The 22,947-nt window shown below is 40.5% G+C and overlaps 1 protein-coding gene across 1 annotated transcript in view; it reads right to left on the bottom strand.

Moving 5' to 3' along the window:
* LOC123037334 (trichohyalin-like) overlaps positions 1-18,829 on the bottom strand; it is a 94,576-nt gene extending 75,747 nt beyond the window's left edge. Inside the window, exon 1 of the mRNA XM_044457452.1 lies at positions 18,654-18,829. Coding sequence (XP_044313387.1) covers positions 18,654-18,829 — 176 coding nt within the window. The remainder of the gene's footprint in view (positions 1-18,653) is intronic.
* Between the last annotated feature and the right edge of the window lie 4,118 nt (positions 18,830-22,947).

The raw sequence follows: 22,947 nt of genomic DNA, 5'->3' as shown, positions 1-22,947 counted from the left end.
TTGACTTGTGGAGCAAATCATTTTCAGTTTTTATTTCTTCGTAAACGTGTTGAAAATGATTATATACAGCAGCACATGCTTGGACTGGTTGTATATGTGAAAACATTTGACCAACTTTAAGTGTCCCCGTGTAAAATGTCTTTACATCTTCGAGATACGGCTTTAAATCATAATAAGCTGTGATTGTCCAGTCTGCAGTTGCTAGTCGAGTAGATCCAATTTTCTCGTAATAAATTCCTGGCCTCGAACCAAACCTGGTTATGTTTATCGGACCGGCGGTAGCTAATGGTAATAGCAGCAGCAAGATTAATAATTGCAACGATAGCATTGGTAAGGATGGGCTTTTCCGTCTTTTTGTCTCTTGATCTTCCTTTGTTTCTTCTTCAGCATCTTCTTCATTAATTTCCTTGCGTTTTTCTCCTTGATCTTCTTGACGGAATAGTGGAGCAAGCTTATGAATTACTCTTTTAAAGACTCCTGTTGCAGTTTTTACGTCTGCAACTCGCACATATCCATCTTGACCTGGATAAATTTTTTTTAATCGTCCTATAGGCTAGTGAAGCATAGGCACATTGTCTTCCTTGACAATAACCATCATGCCTTCTCTTACATTTTTATGAACTTGTTTCCATTTTGAGTGTTGTTGCAGGCTTGTTAAATATTCTCTGGACCATTGCGTCTAGAATGTGTGCTTGAGTCGCTGCACCAGTTCCCATTGTTCAGGTAGTGATTTTATTCTAAGTGGTTCTGGGTCTGGCTGAGCGACTAGTGCATCTCCAATCAATAAATGACCTGGTGTAAGGACTGTAAAGTCATTAGGACAATGTCATTCGACATTGGATTAAGTGGCCGAGAATTTAATACTGCCTCGACATTTGTTATGACAGTGCTGAACTGCTCAAAGGTGAGGTTTGCAGTGGACACACTTTTTAACAATAACGTCTTTGCTGACTTTACTGCAACTTCCCTTATGGAATTCTCAGCCTGCTGTGAGTGGATTGTTTCCTTTAACTCCTTCAATTGGTTGCTGGCGCCAACGAAATTTGTTGCATTGTCGCAGTATACGGTCTGACACTTCCCGCGACGACCTATAATGCTCCAAGGAATGCTGCAGTCGTTAAATCTCCGACAAGTTCCAGAGGCGGTCCTTTGTGGAGAAACAAACAAATACTGCTATGTATGCTTTATCAGGTCGCTTGCCTCGGACTTTGTGATGTATCCAGATGGATCCGCAATAATCAACTCTGGTATTTAAAAATGGTCTGTTTTGTGAGACTCTATGCTCAGGTAGTTTTCCCATTATTTGAGAAAGTAATTTTGGACGAAACCTGTTACATGGCACGCATTTCATAATTACGTTTCTAACCATAGGTGTGATTTTGATAATGTGATACTGCAATACCTTTTAAGGTATTTTGACCACAGTGCATATTTTCCTCATGAATTTTATGTAGCAGCATTTTTAGGATATTGTCATTATATGGGAGTAAGTAGGGATTCATTGCATCCCGAGAAATTGGGGCATTTTCCACTCTTGTTTCTACTCTTATGATAGAGTTTTCGTCCAAATGAAGATGAAGAGATGCGACCTTGCTGCTATTGGGTAATGGGTGTTCGGGATGACGTCGAAGGTGATTAAATTCATTTGTGAAATCAGCCTGTTGTATAATCCGCCTAGCTTGTTCTAATTCGTCAAGCTCTAGAAAGACGGTTTGTTTTCTATTTTTACGATAACAAAATCGTAACATGTATGCAATTATACGTTGCAAGCGATTGAATCAATTTTCGTGTTTACTTCCATATATTTCTTCTCCAAGTGAAACTGTTGCCAAAGTAACAATTTTTGTTTTCCGTTCCAAAGAAATAGTGTTGTCCTTTGGAGCTTTAAATAGAGCTGGCCATTTCTCTTCTGGTTCATGAAGAAACAGTGGTCCGTATAACCACAATGTATGTGCACTTAATTGAGATGCAGGTATCCCTCTAGATAGTAGATCTGCAGCGTTGAGACTTGATGACACATGTCTCCATTGATTTGGACAGGTTGTATCTTGTATTTTCGACAACCTATTTGCAACGAATGTATGGAAATCGAATTTCCAATTGCATTTATACAACATAAGACGATGGTGGAATCTGTCTAGTAATGACATTTAATGGATTCTGATTGTAAATTAAGATCCTTTTTCACCTTTTCAGCTAGCTCTGCACCTAACACAGCTGCACATAACTCTAGTCGTGGTAGGGTTTGCTTTTCAAGAGGTGCTACTATTTAGCGCATAATAGGCGCACAGTCGTTTCTTTGTTCCTATATATGGCTCTTATATAAGCCACAGCACCAAACGCTTTTTCACAAGCATCCACAAATATGTGTAGTTCTTGTTTTTTAGGTATTTTTCCATCAGAAATGTGTCTCGGAATAGTCATTTTATTTAAACATAGCAAGTCTTGTCTGAAGGCCTTCCACCTTTCCTTTAGGGAATCTGAGATCTCTGTGTCCCAATCTAGTTTAAGGACTGACATATTTTAAAGAAATATTTTTGCTCTGATTATGACTGGAGCAAAAAGACCAAGTGGGTCAAAAATTTGACCCAACTCAGAGGCTACCAATCTTTTTGAAATTGTTTGAGTGTTATGTTCTTGAGCCTTTTTGCACAAATTGTCATCCTTTAGGGATCCAAATAATTCCCAAAGTCTTTACACTGGTATGTTCCAATGCAGTTTTTTTTTTTTTTTTATTTAACTTTGCTTTTATTTATTGAATCTTCTCTTAATTTTGAGACTAACAATAAGTTTACGAATCTTAACATTAAAATTTAACTAACAGTATAATAAGACTGCATTCTGGTTGCGCGTGCCTCAAGTCGGTCGCTGGGTGGGTAAGTCATTGCGACGAAGGCGTGATTGGTTGATCAACCTTGTAAGACCTCTCGCCAGGTGGTTAGGGTGCAACGATAGCTTGGTAAAGTACTTTTCCTTCTGTTCTGCGATCACTTCTTTGACTGGTAGAATGTTTAAGTCGCGATGTATGTTTTCGTTGCGAACGTACCACGGTGCCCCGGTGATTGTTCTCAAGATCTTCGACTGAGCTCGCTGGACTATGTCAATATTGCTGTTGCTGGCATTCCCCCATAACTGAGAGCCGTACATCCATATAGGTTTTAGTACCGAGTTATACAGCAGGACTTTATATTCAAGACTAAGGGGAGACCGAGCGTTGATAAGCCAATGAAGGCTACTGGCTTTTAGCGTTAGGTGTGTTCTTTTGGCTTCAATGTGCCGGCGCCATGTGAGTCTTCTGTCGAGGTGTACTCCTAGATATGTCACTTCGTTTGCTTGCGGGAGTAGAGTATGGTTTAACATGAGCGGCGGGCAGTTTTGCCTGTTCAGGGTGAACGTAACGTGCTTGCATTTTTGTTCGTTCACTTTAATTCGCCAATCTGAAAGCCACTTTTCTACATCGACCAGATGAAGAGCGAGCTGCGCAGTTGCTTGCATCGGGCATTTTGAGCGGCTGAGAATGGCTGTATCATCAGCAAACGTAGATGTTGTTAGTCGTGTGCTTGTTGGGATGTCTGCTGTGTAGAGGACATATAATGTTGGCCCGAGCACGCTTCCTTGAGGAACTCCAGCTCCAATAGTGAAATCGTCAGTTATAGCAGTGTTGCATCGAACAGCAAATTTTCTGTCGTAGAGGTAAGACTCTAAAAGCTTATGGGTGTTGTAGGGAAGCATTGTCTTGATCTTGTACATTAGACCTTCTAGCCAAACTCTATCAAATGCTTGAGAGACGTCTAAAAATATGGGAGTACATTACTCTCGTTTTTCGAACGCGTTCCGAATTTCTGATGTTATCCGGTTTACCTGCTCAATTGTTCCGTGCTTTTCACGAAACCCAAATTGATGTGACGGAATTCCTTCCTGGATTCTTAGGTATGTGTTTATCCGAGTCAGTACGCATTTTTCAAAGAGTTTAGATAAGCATGAGAGTAGGCTTATAGGTCTATACGACGTGGGAATTGTGTGGTCTTTTCCTGGCTTTGCTATCATTATTATAATCGACTTTTTCCATCTCACTGGAAAGTGGCCAAGTTTTGCGATGGCATTAAAAAGCTGGGTGAAGAGTGCAAACGGCGCAATATGGGAGCTCAATAATCATTTTGGGAGTTATGAGGTCGCAGCCCGGGGATTTTTTCGGATTCAGCTGATTTTTGATGATGCTAACGATTTCGTTTGGGCGAAACTCAATTGGTTCATGTTGAAGCTGAGGCTCATGTGGTAAAGTCGGCAAGGTGAACGCACTAGTGGCAGGATTTGGTTGGAAGACATTTTTAAGGTGGTTGGCAAACGTGCTGGCTCTGTCTGCATCGCTGCGCGCCCAGCCGCCTGTGGGATTTCTAATAGGCATCACGGTTACTTTCGGTGAGCTTAGAGTAGGGTGAGCTCTCCATAGTGAGTGTTTTGTACTAGATGTTGACAATTGCTCTATGTAGCGTCGGTGGACCTGTGCTTCTTCTTGCTGTAAAGCTTTTGTGAGTTGACGTGAGGCATATTTTAAGCTTTGCCTAGCAGATGGTGATCTGTGGAGTTGCCACTCTCGACGTAAGCGTCGCTTTTCGAGGACGAGCTGTTCTATTTGTAGATTTGTCTTCTTTTGGTTGCTTTGTGTACTTGTAGTTTGGGGTGTTGAAACTCGAGCTGCAGAGACGAGTACAGACTCCAGTGTATTAACAAATCTGTCTACGTTGGCTTCATCGTTGAGATGAGGACTTAGCTCAATGTGTGAGCTAATGTATTTCTTGTACTTAACCCAATTGGTTTTCTGAGATGTCAATTTAAACGATTGCTCCAATGCGCCTGGATGTCGGAGAAGAATAAACAGGACAGGCGAGTGATCCGATGAAAGATCCGAGAGGCATTCGGCGCTTATCAGATTTTTAGGAATGTTTTTGGTAATTGCAAAGTCTATTAAATCGGGGAGTTTCCTTGGGTCTACCGGCCAGTATGTTGGTCTGCCAGGAGAAACATGGTCCAGCTTGTTCTTGGCTTTTATAACAGCATTATAGAGCTGTTTTCCTTTTGGAGTCACGAGACGTGATCCCCAGTGTGTGTGCTTGGCGTTGTAGTCCCCTGCTGCTATGAAGTGGTCTCCTAGCGAGTTGAAAAACTGCATAAACTCATCTTCAGCTATGGTGAAGCGAGGGGGGCAGTATACAGCGGCTAGTGTAAGTTGGTTGCCAGTATTTGTTTGTATATTTATAGATGTGGCCTGTAGGTAATTTTTAGCAAATTTGTTATGATACGGCTTAATACGTCTTCTGATTAGAATTCCAGTCCCACCATGTGCTTTACCATCTGGATGATTTGTTCCGTAGAATGAATAACCTCGTAGTTGAAAATTGTATTTGTTTGTAAGGTGTGTTTCTGAAAGCAGCATTACGTCGATATGGTTGTCGAGTAGGAATTGAGCTAACTCAAGTTTATGCTGTGAGACGCCGTTAGCGTTCCACGTAGATATCCTTAGGGAAGTCATTATTTGGATTGTTGTGAAACCAGCATTTGAATCAATAGATTTTGGTTTCGCATTAAATCTTGCATAGTTGTGCGCATAAACGACATAAACTCCGTAAGGCTTTGCTGCAGGCTGTATATCATATCTTCAAAGTTGCTTTTTGACTGCTCCGGGAATTGTTGCTGCTGAGCCGTGTTCGGTTCTTGGTATGCTGATTGCAGAAATGAACTTTTTGAGACAGGGTTAGCCAGTCCTGATTTTAAAGCGCTTGCGTAAGTCACATTTTTATCAGAGTTTAAGGGTCCTAGTGAGGATCTGGCTGCAGTCGAGAAGAAGACTTCAGGGTTTGATCTGGAAGCTGTCATCTGTTTATTTTGGGTGCGGGCGGCAGTTCCTCTCTGGTGGATGCGACTTTTCAGCTCCTTATAAACAGGGCAGCCTCTGTAGTTAGCAGTGTGATTGCCACCGCAGTTGCGGCACTTTTTCGAGTTGCAGTCATCTTTGCTCGCTGGGCAGTGTGCGAAGTCATGAAGATCTCCACAAACTACACACACCGGGCGCAGTTTACAGTATGACCTTGTATGGCCATATTCTTGGCAGTTCGCACATTGTACCGGTCCATTGCGTTTGTGCGGTTCCTCAACTGTAATTCTGCGGTGCAGCAGGAACTGAAGATTGTAAATGGGGTGCACTTCGTATTTCTTTAGGGGCTTACTTTCTGGTTCGAGCTCAACCTTAAAGAGTGGCTGCGGCTTTCTATCCCTGTTAAGGATGTTGAAGACTGTCTTAGCGTTAAATCCCTTCTCTTGAAGCGCCTTTGTTATCTCTGCAGGCGTTACGTCGGACTCTATGCCCTTAAGTACGACTTGCAGGCCCTTGCTACTTTTTAGCTGATACGTGTAAAAGTTCTTTTTATTTTCGGAAAGATATTTCGATAATACTCTGTAATTATCTTCAGACTTCATTTGAACCTTTGTTTCCTGGATGTTGCCCTTTACTAGAGGTATTATGTGGAAGTTATCCTTTCCAATAAGCTCGATAATTTTGTTGGCAAGAACATTGGAACTTTTTTTCTCGAATATAAATAGGCGGAGGTTTTGGCTTCCTTTTCTCGACTTCAGTGGATTCGGCCGCCTCAACGTCATAGGCGTCTTCCAAGATTTTAAATCGGTTTGAGTTCGTGGGCGTTTCTATTCCAGCTAGGCTAGCATTGTTACGGGTTATTTTGCGTTGAGAATTTAGAGGGCTCAGCTTCCTTTTGATTTGGATGTAGCGATCCATGCCAGTCTGCACAGCCGGCTTAGCACATTCATTGGTTTTTTTCTGTTTTTCGGGCAGCGCAGCGGCAGACGTATTAATATTTGCGCTGCTAGCTGATGATGTCATTAAACGCGCAGTCGATACGGTTGCAGTTGTTGTTGTGTTACAGTTGACGTTGTTAAAGAAATTGCGGTGCTAGTTACTGCTGATGAGCTTAGGTTATTGCATACCTGCATTGGAGCACTTTCAGCGCTCTTTGGCCGCAGAGACGTCGATGGTAGCGAGGGGGGAGCAAGAACGCGCTCTCTCGCTCGCTACGTTTAAGAACTCGGTCAAGTTGGGGGTAATTGCCCCCGCTTGATCAGAGCTTGCATTATTTTCGGTTGCTTTAAAAGAGAAGTACGCGTTATTTCTTTGCACTGAGAGCCGTCTCTCGTCTTGCTCACGTTGACGTTGTGTGCGAACGTCGTTCAGAATGAGTCGTGGTAAAGTTAATTAGAGTTTTAAGTGTTAAGTTGTATATTAATTAAATGACAAATCAATATAAACATTCGCGATTTCATCGCAGAAAGCGTCTTTTCGCGTTATAGTAGATTTATTAAATCGGTCACTGCACTTTTGTGATTTTATTGAATACTTTTTTCCCGGAGCACAATAAATACACGTCTGCATGCGACGACGGTTTAATGTTCCAATGCAGTGCCAAGATTTATGTTGCTAGCAATATCTTCTGGTAAATTCCTTTAGTAGATGGTGTGAATTAGAGCACCATTTTCTTAGTTTAAATCCGCAAGGTAGCAAGATTTTGTTTAGTTCTTGTTGAATCCTTGCAGCATCTATAATTGTATCTGCTCCAGTTGGGCATTCATCAACATAGAAATCGTTTCTCAGTGCATTTGATCCCAATGGTCATTTTTCCAAATTTTTATTGGCTAAATGGTCTAAGCACTTTGTGGCAAGAAATGGAGCTGACGTTGTGACATAAGTCACAGTTTTCAGCCGGTAATATTTTATTTCCTCGGACGGATTGTAGCGCCAAACAATCATTTGGTTGAATTGATCCTTTGGATTCATCCAAACTTGCCCAAACCTTTTTTTCTATATCCACCATAAAAACATATTTGTGAACTCTGAATCTCAATAGAATCGAAAACAGATCACTTTTAACAACTGGTCCTGGATACAGTAAATCATTTAATGATTTTCCTGTAGATGTTTTACAGGAAGCATCAAAGACTACTCTTAATTTTGTTGAAGTGCTTTCTGGTTTCAGAACACAAAGGTGAGGATAATGATGTTTTGGTATTTGACTAGGTAATACTTGCTTTATATGACCTAGTTTTTCGTATTCGGCCATAAAATCGTTATATAATATTTTAATGTCTTAGCTGGTTCTTCGTTCTAACGAGAGAAAACGCCTTGTCGCAATATCGCAAGACTTCCCCAGAGCTGGGGGATCTTCAGAATAAGGTAATCTGACAATTAACCTTCCATCTTGTGCGTGCTGAAGATTTTCCAAAAAATGCTTCTCGCAATGTCTTTCCTCTGGCGTCCGGTATTTCCTTATCGGTTCCATGTTGTCCAGTTTCCAGAATTTTTCCAACGATGATTTGGCTTCCTCGGCTGAGGAAACTACCATGCAAACTTGTGGCATTTTTGCAGTCATGTTTACTTGCCCAGCAATTATCAAACCAAATTCGGTGTTCTGGAGAATAGGTTGGTCTGAATAACACATAATTTGTTCAGCTTTTATAACGGAAAAGTGATGTTCTGCGTCAAGCAATATATCAATCTTTCCCGGTGGGATCAGCGAGCCGGATATTTTTTGAGATTTTTAAATCAGCTACTTTTATTTGTTCCGTAGGCTGATCTGCCACAATATGAGGAAGAAAAAAGGCTTCAACTCTTGTTTCAAAATCGCTATGTTTTGATTTAATTAATACACTAACGCGTCCTTTACTTATTCGCGGATGACCTCCAACTCCCTCAATGCGAAGGTTTGTTGGTTGTAGTTGCAATGATAACCGCTTAATAAGTCTTTCTGATATCAGACTAATCGGAATCGAGCAGTGCACGAAAATCTCCTTCTTGATTATTTAGTCCTTGCACTATGACTCTAGCCTTTGCTAACAGTGTGTATTTGTTCTCACAACTGTTTTTCGGAGCAGCAGAAGCGGACGTTTTAGGTTCGGTATTTGGTTTTCCGTTACCTAAATGTAGCAATGTGTTGTGTTTTTTGTTAAATTATATGCATGTATATTTAGACACGCATTGCTTGGTCATGTGGTCTGCCTTAAGACAATTGACGCACAATCTTTTTTAGAAACCCAAGGAATCCCTTTACTGTTTGAATTTCCCTGGTATCTAAAATAGTTTGCTAATACAGTGCGTGTGATTTAGTTTTCTTGTCATATGGAACAGGAGGACTGGGTCCCACAATATTTTTCAAGGCTTGCAGGGATTCATTGACATTGTCATGCAGATTTTTTATTGACTGAGAATCATTTGTCACATTAGGGTGATCCAATAATTTTTCAAATATTGCAGTCGAAAGGACCCGCTTATAATTGAAACGTTCTTTAAGCATGGTCCAGGCAGTGTCATAATTAACTTCTGTTAATTCTAAATGCCTGACTAACATTTCTGCTTCTCCATAAAGATTAGCTTTAAGATACCACATTTTTTGTTTTTTTGGTATCGCTGATTCATAAACCATTTTATTAAAAATGTCATGATATTGTTGCCATTTTAGATAGCTTCCATTAAATTTTGGAATGGAAGCTTTTGGCAACTGTATCGAAGAGATTGTCGAAACCGCTTGATTAGTGGCTACTGAAACAGGTTCAGCATATGGATGACAGAATTGCAACATTGCTTCTTCCGCGGAGAAAAATCGCTCCATACTATAGCCCACTTCTTCAGGTGTTATACATAACTTGTGGATTTCAAAATTAAGACTTTCAATTTGTTTCCATAAATTATCAATTACCGATTTATAGGTAAATTGGTTTTCTGGAGATATATGTTTCATGGTTCTTGACATAGATTCCAGAACCGCTGCTTGGTGTCTGATCATCTTTTGTATATGATCCACCTCTTCTGAAGATGTTTCTGTTGTCGGTAGTTGAAGAATTTTTGCGTTAAATTCTTCGATGGCTTGATGAACAATCGTCTGGATTTGACTGTAGTACTGTTCTTCAAAATAAACATGCGGATGTGGAGTAGCCTTTAATAATTCTAGGATACTATTATTTCCTTGGTCGAATTTTTTCCAATGCTCTTCGTTTTCTGTCTCTGTGTTTTCTATGTGTGTTAAATAAATGTTTTTAGTGTTGGATGCAAACGCTTCCAGAAATATTCAAGAGCCGTCTTGTTGACTACTTGAAGTTGTTGAGTTCCACTTGAAGAACCGCCTTGTTGTTCAATCTCGAACGTTAATAGACGATTATCCTGGGAGTCGCCAAGTTGACTCCAGTAAATCGGATCATATTGTTAAAAAAAAAACAATTAAAATTTTTTGGATGCTACCGCTTCCAGAATTATTCAAAAGTCGCCTTGTTGACTACTTAAATTTATTGTTTTCCACTTGAAGAGCCGTCTTGTGACTACTTCAATTTCGGAAAAATAAACGACGATTATCCTGGGAGTCGCCAAGTTGACTCCAGTAAATCGGATTATATTGTTAAAAAAAACAATTTTAATTTTTTGGATTCTACCGCTTCCAGAATTATTCAAGAGTCGCCTTGTTGACTATTTGAATATATTGTTGTCCTGTGAAAAGCCTCCGTGGTGACTGTTTCTATTTTGGAAAATAAATCGACAATTATCCTGGGAGTCGCCTAGTTGACACCAGTAAATTTGATTACATTGTTTAAACAAACAATTTAAATTTTTTGGATGCTACCGCTTCCAGAATTATTCAAGAGTCGCCTTGTTGACTACTTGAATTTATTGTTTTCCAGTTGAAGAGCCGTCTTGTTGCCTACTTCAATTTCGGAAAAATAATCGACGATTATCCTGGGAGTCGCCAAGTTGACTCCAGTAATTCGGATTATATTGTTAAAAAAAAAACCATTAAAATTTTTTGGAGGCTACCGCTTCCAGAATTATTCAAAAGTCGCCTTGTTGACTACTTAAATTTATTGTTTTCCACTTGAAGAGCCGTCTTGTTGACTACTTCAATTTCGGAAAAATAATCGACGATTATCCTGGGAGTCGCCAAGTTGACTCCAGTAAATCGGATTATATTGTTAAAAAAACTATTTTAATTTTTTGGATTCTACCGCTTCCAGAATTATTCAAGAGTCGCCTTGTTGACTATTTGAATATATTGTTGTCCTGTGAAAATCCTCCGTGGTGACTGTTTCTATTTTGGAAAATAAATCGACAATTATCCTGGGAGTCGCCTAGTTGACACCAGTAAATTTGATTACATTGTTTAAACAAACAATTTAAATTTTTTGGATGCTACCGCTTCCAGAATTATTCAAGAGTCGCCTTGTTGACTACTTGAATTTATTGTTTTCCAGTTGAAGAGCCGTCTTGTTGACTACTGGGAGACGCCAAGTTGACTCCAGTAAATCGGATCATATTTTAAAAAAAAAAAACAATTAAAATTTTTTGGATGCTACCGCTTCCAGAATTATTCAAAAGTCGCCTTGTTGACTACTTAAATTTATTGTTTTCCACTTGAAGAGCCGTCTTGTTGACTACTTCAATTTCGGAAAAATAATCGACGATTATCCTGGGAGTCGCCAAGTTGACTCCAGTAAATCGGATTATATTGTTAAAAAAAACAATTTTAATTTTTTGGATTCTACCGCTTCCAGAATTATTCAAGAGTCGCCTTGTTGACTATTTGAATATATTGTTGTCCTGTGAAAAGCCTCCGTGGTGACTGTTTCTATTTTGGAAAATAAATCGACAATTATCCTGGGAGTCGCCTAGTTGACACCAGTAAATTTGATTACATTGTTTAAACAAACAATTTAAATTTTTTGGATGCTACCGCTTCCAGAATTATTCAAGAGTCGCCTTGTTGACTACTTGAATTTATTGTTTTCCAGTTGAAGAGCCGTCTTGTTGACTACTTCAATTTCGGAAAAATAATCGACGATTATCCTGGGAGTCGCCAAGTTGACTCCAGTATTTCGGATTATATTGTTAAAAAAAAAACCATTAAAATTTTTTGGAGGCTACCGCTTCCAGAATTATTCAAAAGTCGCCTTGTTGACTACTTAAATTTATTGTTTTCCACTTGAAGAGCCGTCTTGTTGACTACTTCAATTTCGGAAAAATAATCGACGATTATCCTGGGAGTCGCCAAGTTGACTCCAGTAAATCGGATTATATTGTTAAAAAAAACAATTTTAATTTTTTGGATTCTACCGCTTCCAGAATTATTCAAGAGTCGCCTTTTTGACTATTTGAATATATTGTTGTCCTGTGAAAAGCCTCCGTGGTGACTGTTTCTATTTTGGAAAATAAATCGACAATTATCCTGGGAGTCGCCTAGTTGACACCAGTAAATTTGATTACATTGTTTAAACAAACAATTTAAATTTTTTGGATGCTACCGCTTCCAGAATTATTCAAGAGTCGCCTTGTTGACTACTTGAATTTATTGTTTTCCAGTTGAAGAGCCGTCTTGTTGACTACTTCAATTTCGGAAAAATAATCGACTATTATCCTGGGAGTCGCCAAGTTGACTCCAGTAATTCGGATTATATTGTTAAAAAAAAAACCATTAAAATTTTTTGGAGGCTACCGCTTCCAGAATTATTCAAAAGTCGCCTTGTTGACTACTTAAATTTATTGTTTTCCACTTGAAGAGCCGTCTTGTTGACTACTTCAATTTCGGAAAAATAATCGACGATTATCCTGGGAGTCGCCAAGTTGACTCCAGTAAATCGGATTATATTGTTAAAAAAAACAATTTTAATTTTTTGGATTCTACCGCTTCCAGAATTATTCAAGAGTCGCCTTGTTGACTACTTGAATTTATTGTTTTCCAGTTGAAGAGCCGTCTTGTTGACTACTTCAATTTCGGAAAAATAATCGACGATTATCCTGGGAGTCGCCAAGTTGACTCCAGTAATTCGGATTATATTGTTTAAAAAAAAACCATTAAAATTTTTTGGAGGCTACCGCTTCCAGAATTATTCAAGAGTCGCCTTGTTGACTACTTGAATTTATTGTTTTCCAGTTGAAGAGCCGTCTTGTTGACTACTTCAATTTCGGAAAAATAATAGACGATTATCCTGGGAGTCGCCAAGTTGACTCCAGTAATTCGGATTATATTGTTAAAAAACAATTTTAATTTTTTGGATGCTACCGTTTCCAGAATTATTCAAGAGTCGCCTTGTTGACTACTTGAATTTATTGTTTTCCAGTGGAAAACCTCCGTGTTGACTGTTTCTATTTTGGAAAATAATCGACAATTATCCTGGGAGTCGTCTAGTTGACACCAGTAAATTGGATTATATTGTTTAAACAAACAATTTAAATTTTTTTAATGCTACCGCTTCCAGATTTATTCAAGAGTCGCCTTGAGCCGTCTTGTTGACTACTTCAATTTCTGAAAAATAATCGATGATTATCCTGGGAGTCGCTTAGTTGATTGGAGAAATCGGATTATATGGATGTTGTAAGTTGGAAGAGTCGCCGGGTTGACTTCTTCTACTTTTAAATAGACGTGTTATTGGAGTCGCCAAGTTGACTTCCAATATGGTAGTAACAGATCGCCAAGTTGATAAGTTACTCCTTGAAAATTTCGAGTTGTTCGGGAATATGCTCAGAAATTTATTTGAGGCAAAGTTCCTTTGTTATGAATTTTGCTCAATATCTGGTTTATTGAGCAAGATTTTCACAACTTTAACTCTAGATGATTCTATCGCCAAATTGATCGGGAATCTGTCTAGAAACGTATGTGCAGAAATTATGTCGCCAAGTTGACTTAGAATTTCATGCTATGGTCGGGGTCACCAAAATGTTTGTAGTTTAATTTTTATTATTTATTGGAATGGTTGGCCCTAGAACTTACTCTAGTGACGATTAATTGCTAAACCAACACTTAAATTGGTTTAATTCGGATGGATCATGCGTATGAGGCCCAAAGACACATCGATGCTCACTCGTAGAACGCAGAGTAGTTGAATACACAAGTATTGCTTGAGTACTAATTTTAGTAGGGCAAAAGGTCGGGTTTATATACACGTTTTCAGAGTCAAGGGGGGCACCATAGCAAAGAAGTGGTATTGGTCTGTTAGCTCAAGTGGCTTAGCGACTCAAGTGGTACGCTAACAAAAGTTATGGCATTTCCGATCAATCAGTTATATGGCAGCTTTAGGATATAACCGGCCGATCGCGACCCTTCAAAGTGTGCAAAGTTTCAATTCGATATCTGTTTGTAGTTATACCCGTTACTCGTAGAGTAAAAGGGTATATTGTATTCGTGCAAAAGTATGTAACAGGTAGAAGGAAGCGTTTCCGACCCTATAAAGTATATATATTCTTGTTCAGGATCACTAGCCGAGTCGATCTAGCCATGTCCGTCTGTCCGTCTGTCCGTCTGTCCGTCTGTCTGTCCGTCTGTCTGTCCGTATCAACGCTGAGATCTCGGAAACTATAAAAGCTAGAAGATTGGCATTTTGCATGTAGATTTTAGGAGTTCCTACGCAGTGCAAGTTTGTTTCAAAATGGTGCCACGCCCCCTCTGACGCCCACAATCCACAAGCTGTGGCTACAGTTTTGATGATATTATGAAAATTTTAATTGATATGTATTTGTTTCGTCAATAAATATCGATTGGCCTAATAAAAGTTTGCCACGCCCACTCTAACGCCCAAAAACCCATTAAACGTTTAAGCCTGGCTAGCGCCTACATTTCCGCCTTTCATGGCGCCATCTAACGGATGACTTTGGAACAGCTGGCCAAGGTGCTCAACAGAGTCAACGTTAATTCTCGATAAGGATTTCTATTAAAGGAAATTGCGATGGTTTTCATTTGTCAATACCGAACTACATATGTATATCCCAAGAACTATGCAAATTAAATCAAGTTAGCCAAATTAGAGGTCTGAGTCAAACAATGGCGTATGTGTGTACAATGTGTACAATGTTAATACATACATATGTATATGCTTACATACATATACATATGTATGTATTAACATTGTACACAGTTGCAATTGCCCGGCAAAGATAACTCCTTTCAAAGAAAGCTATTCGCTATACCCGTTACTCGTGTTGTGCAAACATTTAGACTTTAATATACATAATACTATTTAAGAATGTATGTGTTTAGCCAATATAAGTATGTATGTTTAATATTTCTAGTCAATTTATTGCACTCAAAAACATAAACATAAACACAGCTGCTGGTGCAGGACAACAGCTGCCTGCGCTGAAGCAGCGCTGGTGCTGATGCTCGTGCTGTAAAGCTGCCAGTACTAAGAGATTGCCGAATTCAAATTGATAATTTGTACTTTTTGTCCTTTTTTCCTGTGGTCACTCTAATTCACATTATGTTAATGCAAAATCTAAATCATTTGAAATGGGGCGCGCATTTTGTCTCTTTTTGCTCCTATTCGTTTCTCACAAGTGCATTCACCTGCGCTAGAGAGACGGAAGATGTGCTAGGCAGAATGCAAAGTTCTAGAAGGCACGGTTCGCTGTTAGCAAAAAGGGCGGGAATCCGTGCAAGTAAATTGGCGGTTATGAACTTTGCAGAGCTGCAACTATTCTGCTCTCGCTTTAGTCTACGACTAACCATCGTGTGTGATCTCTCTTCTCGTCTGCGATTGCGATTTTTCTGAGTTTTGCCTAAATTAAAACAAATCTCCCTTAACGTAAACTATCCATTTTTACTTGCATTTTTGTAAGCTCGTTAAACTCATTTTTCTGTGCTTAAAACTAACGTAAATTTTGTGAACAAATTGTTACGCGGTCGCGAGTTGTTGCTGCCTCTGCCGATTTGCTGCCGACGTCGCTGCCGTTGTTTGCTGCTGGGCTGGTTTCTGCGCTCGCTTCTAAGTACCCCTTTTAACGTAGATTTTTATACCCTTGCAGAGGGTATTATAATTTTGGTCAAAAGTGTGCAACGCAGTGAAGGAGACATCTCGGACCCTATAAAGTATATATATTCTTGATCAGGATCACCTCCTGAGTTGATATAGCCATGTCCGTCTGTCCGTCTGTCCGTCTGTCTGTCCGTCTGTCCGTCTGTCTGTTTCTACGCGAACTAGTTTCTCAGTTTTAAAGATATCGAATTGAAACTTTGCACACACCCTTCTTTCCTTTGCACGCAGTATATAAGTCGGAACGGCCGGGATCGGCCGACTATATCCTATAGCTGCCATATAACTGATTGATCGGAAATGCCATAACTCTGCTGTTTGTTAAGTTAGGAAGTTGGGACTCTCTATGGGTATTATATTTGGCCAATCAATCCGACCTACCAAATTTCATAAGGATCGGCCGACTATATCCTATAGCAGCCATATAACTGATTGATCGGAAATGCCATAACTTTGGTGTTTGTTAAGTTAGGAAGTTGGGATTTTCTATGGCGTTTGTTTTTGGCCAATCAATCCGACCTATCAAATTTCATAAGGATCGGCCGACTATATCCTATAGCTGCCATATAACTGAACGATCGGAAATGCCATAACTTTGGTGTTTTTAAAGTTAGGAAGTTGGGATTTTTTATGAGTATTAAGAATGCATCATATGAATAATTTTGGAGGATATAATTTACAGAGTATTCTGCAAGGGTATATCAACTTCGGCTCCGCCCGAAGTTAGCTTTCCTTTCTTGTTGTTAATAATAACATAAGATTAAGTCTTTTTCAAGACTTACTCTTAAATTATTATTATTCATATTTTTCACATTTGCAAATTTTTAACGTAATTCATTTTTTGCCGCTCTGCCCCTTTCAACGTAGATTTGTTAATAATAATATAAGATTAAGTCTTTATCAAGACTTACTCTTAAATTATTATTATTCATATTTGTCACATTTGCAAATTTTTAGCGTAATTCATTTTTTGCCGCTCTGCCCCTTTTAACGTAGATTTGTTAATAATAGTATAAGATTAAGTCTTTTTCAAGACTTGCTCTTAGATTATTATTATTCATATATTTAACTTTTGCAAATTATTAACGTAATTCATTTTCAATCGCTTTGCCCCTTTACCCGTATATAAATAAAAGAATTCAGCCTTTTTTAAGGCTTATTCTTATATTTCTATACATTTACGTATTTATCTTAGTAATAGTACTATAAGTCTAAGTCTTTTTTAAGACTTACACTTATAATTCTATTATTTATATAATTTATATTAACTATATTATATTATAAAATTTATAAAATATTCCTAATCAGCGTATATAATCGTAGTAGTCCTATAAATTTAAGATTTTAAAAAATGCCTCGTTTAAATAGACCCACTGCATCTCAGCGGGCTAGGAACCAATTGTTGAGAAATAGGGCCAATAGGGAAAATCCAGAGTATGCAGAGATGGAGAGGGTAGAAAATTCTGAATCTCAGCGTAGGAGAAGGGAAAATGCAGTAGCCAGGAATTCAGAGCAGGGTGTAAATACAGCGTCTCGTAGGTCAAGACGCTTGAATCCGCACACTCGTGCGGGTGAGCAGGGAACAGATACTGCAAGACGTAGGGAAATTCGCTTGGATCCCGTTCTTAGTGCCGGAGAGCAAGCAGTCGACACTCGGCGTCGCTTTATTAGGCGAAGAAACACCGATGAAAGAGCTACAGAGCAGGTTGTTAATACCGCTGACCATCGGTTAAGGCGCTTGGATCCCGTTTTTCGTGCTGGTGAACAAGAAGCAGATGCTGAAAGACGTAGGGAAACTCGCTCGAACCCCGTTCTTCGTGCGGATGAACGAGCAGCCGATACTCTGCGTCGCGCTATAAGGCGACAAGTTAGAGAAGTCCGAGCTACCGAGCAAGTTTGTAATACCGCTGACCATCGGTTAAGGCGCTTGGATCCCGTTCTGCGTGCGAGTGAGCAAGCAGCCGATACTCGGCGTCGCGCTTTAAGGCGACAAATTAGGCAAGTCCGAACTACAGAGCAGGTCCGAAATACTGCTGACCGTTCGGAAAGGCGCTTGGATCCTGATTTCCGTGCGGGTGAACAAGCAGCCGATGCTCGGCGGCGTTCTCTGAGGCGTTTGGATGCTACGTATCGTGCGGGTGAGCAAGAAGCAAATACCCTGCAACGAGCGCAGGCAAGATCAACTCAGGATCGCTTATTGCAAAGAGCGCAGGATAGGTTTAGGAGAGCTACGGCTAGGAGTTTTAGGGAACGTAGGGCCGTCGAGCAGGCGAGAAATACACTGGCTCGACGAAGTGCTCGTATAGCTGCTCGACAAGCAACTATCGATGCTATTCGAAATATTAGTCAGAGAGTTAGTCAGTATAGAAGCCTCAGTGGCAATAGGGATGCAGAAAACCTTCGGAACGCAAACCGAAGTCAGGAGATTCGACTTGATTTATCCCAGGGAAATAGGACTCCTAGAAATATACCTATTGGATTGGATGCTCACATAGCCAAATTCAATAGGTTAGTAAAACTTGGCCCCGATCAGATTTGCTTCTGCTGCAAGGGATTGTGGTTTCCCAAGCAAATACGTAAGCTTTCTAGAGCCTATTTGGAAGAAAATTGCGAGTTTAAGGAAGAGATTTACCAGAATGCAAGCCAGCTTGCTTTCACTGGGGAATCCTTTAAGTTCTGTGGCACATGCCACGGCAATATAAAAGCCGGGAGAAAGCCCAAAGGTGCCATTTCCAACGGCCTAGACTTCCCAGAAATTCCTCCTTCCTTGTGGGAGCTTACTCCCTTGGAGGAGCGACTGATTTCACCTCGCCTTCCATTTATGATAATTAAGTCGATAGGTCATGAGCGTCAGAGTGCAATAAAAGGAGCTGTTGTAAATGTCCCCATTCCGGTTAGCAACATCGTGACGTCCCTTCCACGAGCTTTCCACGAGGCAGAGGTTGTACAGCTCCACCTCAAGCGATGAATGGAGTACGGACATGATTTCATGGCAGAGACCATTAGGCCTTCCAAAATTGCTGACGCCATCAGGTACTTAGTTAGTACAGAGCTTTACAGAAAGCACAATGTGTCAGTGAACGAGCAGTGGATCTCTGATTTCACATCCGAAACTGTTCCATTTGTAGCTTCTCAAGCGGACTTAGCCTTTGTAGAGGAACAACTAGCCATCCAGCAGGAGGATGTAAACTTGGAGGCGGGAAATTCCGAAGAGAATGAAGAAGCCCAAGAGCTAAATCCTGGAGGACAGGAAACTCTGCTTGAGAATAACCAGGCACACAATGTAGGAATTCCGAGAATCACAATGGCTCCAGGTGAGGGCCAAAAGCCTCTCGACGTGATTCTCGATGTCGACTCCGAAGAATTGGCGTTCCCAAGCATTTATGCTGGCGTCAAGAGACCATCTTCGGAAAGTTATACAACCATAGTTAGATCAGAGCTTAGGAACGTAGATAGAAGAGGTTGTAGAACTGACAAGTTGTTCTTCAATTATAAGAAGTTGGAATTGTTGAAAATTCGAAACAATATTTCAACTTGCCTACGTAAGCGGAGCGCTTCTAGCGCGATAACTGCCGCCAACGTACTCGATGAAGCTTTCATGGGAAACTTAATTTCCCATGATGACGGATATCGAATTCTTAAGGACATTCGCACGTCTCCTGCTCACTGGGAAGATGAGAAGAAGAAAGTCATGGCTATGATTCGCCAATTTGGTTTGCCAACTTTCTTCATAACTATGTCGGCCGCAGAAACTAGGTGGCCAGAGCTGCTAGTACTGCTCAAGCACAATGTAGATAGGATTGACATTAGTAAGGAGGAAGCTTTGAACTTACAGTTTAAAGAAAAGGCGCGGCTGATCAGAACTGACCCAGTGACGTGTGCTAGGTATTTCGATTATAGGTATAGGGAAGTTCTAAAGCTCATGAAGAAGCCGGGGGAGTCTTTGGAAGTAACCTTGTTACTACCTATTATTGGCGAGTTGAGTTTCAACAGAGGGGTTCCCCTCACATTCACGGTATGTTTTGGCTGAAAGACGCCCCGGAAGTGGATTTCAACAGTGAAGAATCTATTGCTAGTGTAGTAGCCTTCATTGATCAGTTTGTAACTGTGGATGTTACAAACACAGATTTGGCTCCGTACATTGAATACCAAAAGCATAAGCACGGGCATTCGTGCCTTAAAAATGTGCGCGAATCCGTTTGTCGATTCGGTATTCCATACCCCCAATGCCCCGCACGAAAATATTGAAGCCACTTCCCGAAGAAACTCCCAATTTGTCTCTTCATCACGAAAACTATCAGAAAATTCGCAGTCTTTTACTTCGCGATCAATCCGAGGATTTGATTAGCCATCTTAGCATATTCGAAAATTTTCTTTCTCACGATGAGGTGAGACTCAGTTACGAGGACTATATATATGCTATTAGGTCTAGTTTGAAAAAAACACAGATTTTTCTGAAGAGAACATTTGCAGAAATTCAAGTTAACGCCTATAATAAACACATTCTTTCAATGCAAAGGGCAAATATGGATATCCAGTTAATTTTGGACCCTTTTGCGTGCTGTAGCTACATAATTAATTACATTAACAAGTCCCAAAGGGGTATTTCGAAATTAATGCGCGAAGCAGCTAATGACATTCGAAGAGGCAACTCAAGCATTCGTCAAAAGCTACAGTATCTCGGTCACAAGTTTATTTCGGGCACTGAGATCTCTGCTCAGGAGGCCGTATATTGTTGTATGGGATTGGCGTTGTCAGAAACAAGCAATAAATGCGTGTTCATAAACACCTTCCCTCCAGAACAACGAGTTCGTATGCTTAGACCTACAAGCGTCCTGCAAAATATGCCTCAGGATTCCACTGACATCTTTCAGAAAGGTTTGCTGGACAGATACGAACAAAGACCAGATTCCCATGACGGCCTGTGTTTAGCCGATTTTGCTGCAAATTACGAGTATTCTAAAACCCGTGGTAGAGCTCGCCAAGGGGAAAATAGTAACAATGAGGCTGAAGAAGAAAATGAGGTCTTAGGAACAGTTTTTTTCGCACTTCGCGATGGTAGTGGATTTATTAGGGAAAGAAACCAGCCGAGTATCATTAGGTATAGCCCCTTTAATATTAATTCTGATAGGCCCAACTATTTTAGAGCATTAGTTATGCTATATTCTCCATGGAGAGATGAACAGGTAGAATTGTTTCAGAGAAATTGTGAGGAGTTTTATCATGAGCACGAGGAGGCTATTAAAGCCAACTTTGATAGGTATAATGCCATAGACAGCTTAGAAGACGCGCTCAGAAGGGCCATGGAGGCTGAGGAAAGTAGCGAGGAAAATGTAGATGAGGAGGCCGCAGTTAATGAGGAGTTTAGGGCCTTAGCTTTTCCAGAAATATCTTCTCAAATAAATGTTTTAAACTTAGACGACCGTGTTCAGGAAGTAGATCCGGATAGCAATATCCGCATAATAAAGCTCCCGCCAATTATTTCCCCTGAAAATTTAGCCACCTTAGTTAGGTCTCTTAATTTAAAGCAAAAAAACTTTCCTTACGCATGTCTTGCACAATGCAAGGAAAAATGTTAGTTTCCATGAGTTCGTAGGAGGCGGAGCAGGTGTCGGCAAGAGTAGACTTATATCCACCTTATTCCAGTTCTTTCCAAGGAGTATAATGGTAGAGTAGGATGCGACCCAACTTCTGTTAAAATACTGCTGTGTGCTCCCACAGGCAAAGCTGCTTTTGGAATCGGAGGCTCCACTCTCCATTCCATGTTCTCTCTCCCTGTAAATCAGGCTGGGTCTGCATTTAGGAGTTTAAGCCCTGATCTGTTAAATACCCTGCGTTCAAGATTTATTGATCTTAAAGTTCTTATAATAGACGAAATTTCTATGGTCGGCGCAACCATGTTTTCCCATCTGGACTCTCGCCTTAAGCAAATTTTCTCCAACGTTGATACTCCCTTCGGAGGCATTTCGGTCATCGTGTTCGGCGATCTTAGGCAATTGCGGCCAGTTTGTGATCGTTGGATTTTCCAGCCGCCGTCGCATGATCCATACAGCGCTATATTTGGATCCCACCTCTGGAGTCCTTTTAGGTTTTTCGAGCTCACAGAGATAATGCGACAGCGAGATGACCAGCCGTTTGCAATAGCACTCAACAACATGGCGTCCGGCCAAATGTCGTCTGAAGATATTGTCCTACTTAGAGGCCGCATTTCCGTAGAAAGTCAGATTCCAAATGACGCCATTCACCTTTTTCAAGCAATCAGGACACAGACCGATACAATAGGGAGAAGCTCAACTCGATTCCCACTGATCAGTTCATTTCGGAAGCCATTGACTCTGTAAAATCTGCACATATTAGCTCAGAGCAGGGGAACAGATGTCTGGAACAAGCTAGGGCATTAAAAACATCTGAGACACAAGGTTTGTGTACCTCGCTCATTTTAAAAACCACTGCTAAATACATGATGACGGTCAATGTAGACACATCAGATGGTCTCGTAAACGGAGCCACTGGTGTCCTTAGGGAGATAGGTTTCAACACGTCCAACTCTCCAAACATTCTTTGGATACAATTTTTAGATGACAGTATAGGAGTAGCTGCACGATCAAAGTGCAGTCATCGCCAAGAGGCTTCATGGACCCCAGTAGTTAAGATCATAAAAAGCTTTCAGATTAATTCTAACCAGGCCACAACCATTGACCGAAAGCAGTTTCCAGTGGTACCTGCAGAAGCAATAACTATTCACAAAAGTCAAGGCGCTACGTACAGCAAAGTGGTGGTTCACACTAGTCCTAGCATGCAGAGAGCTGCGCTGTACGTAGCCTGTAGCAGAGCCACAAGTGCAGCAGGTCTCTATATTATTGGACCTTTCGTCCCCCAAGATCCGCCCAGGGATCGGCTTCCGAGGAAGAGCTCCGAGAACTGCGTTCCACTAAGTTACTGAGTACCCATTTCGATTGTTTACTCAATAGTCCGAACCTTCATGTCTTTTTCCATAATACGGAAAGCTTGCACTGCCACATTAGCGATGTGTGTTCCGATCAGCTAATGCTTATGTCTTCCATTCTGTGCTTCGTTGAGGCTTCCACATACTCAAATGAA

Source organism: Drosophila rhopaloa, unplaced genomic scaffold (genome assembly GCF_018152115.1).
Source record: "Drosophila rhopaloa isolate 14029-0021.01 unplaced genomic scaffold, ASM1815211v1 contig_158, whole genome shotgun sequence".
Lineage (NCBI taxonomy): Eukaryota > Metazoa > Arthropoda > Insecta > Diptera > Drosophilidae > Drosophila > Drosophila rhopaloa.
Note: the sequence above shows the minus strand (reverse complement) of the source record. Positions and strands in the feature narration are given on the sequence as shown.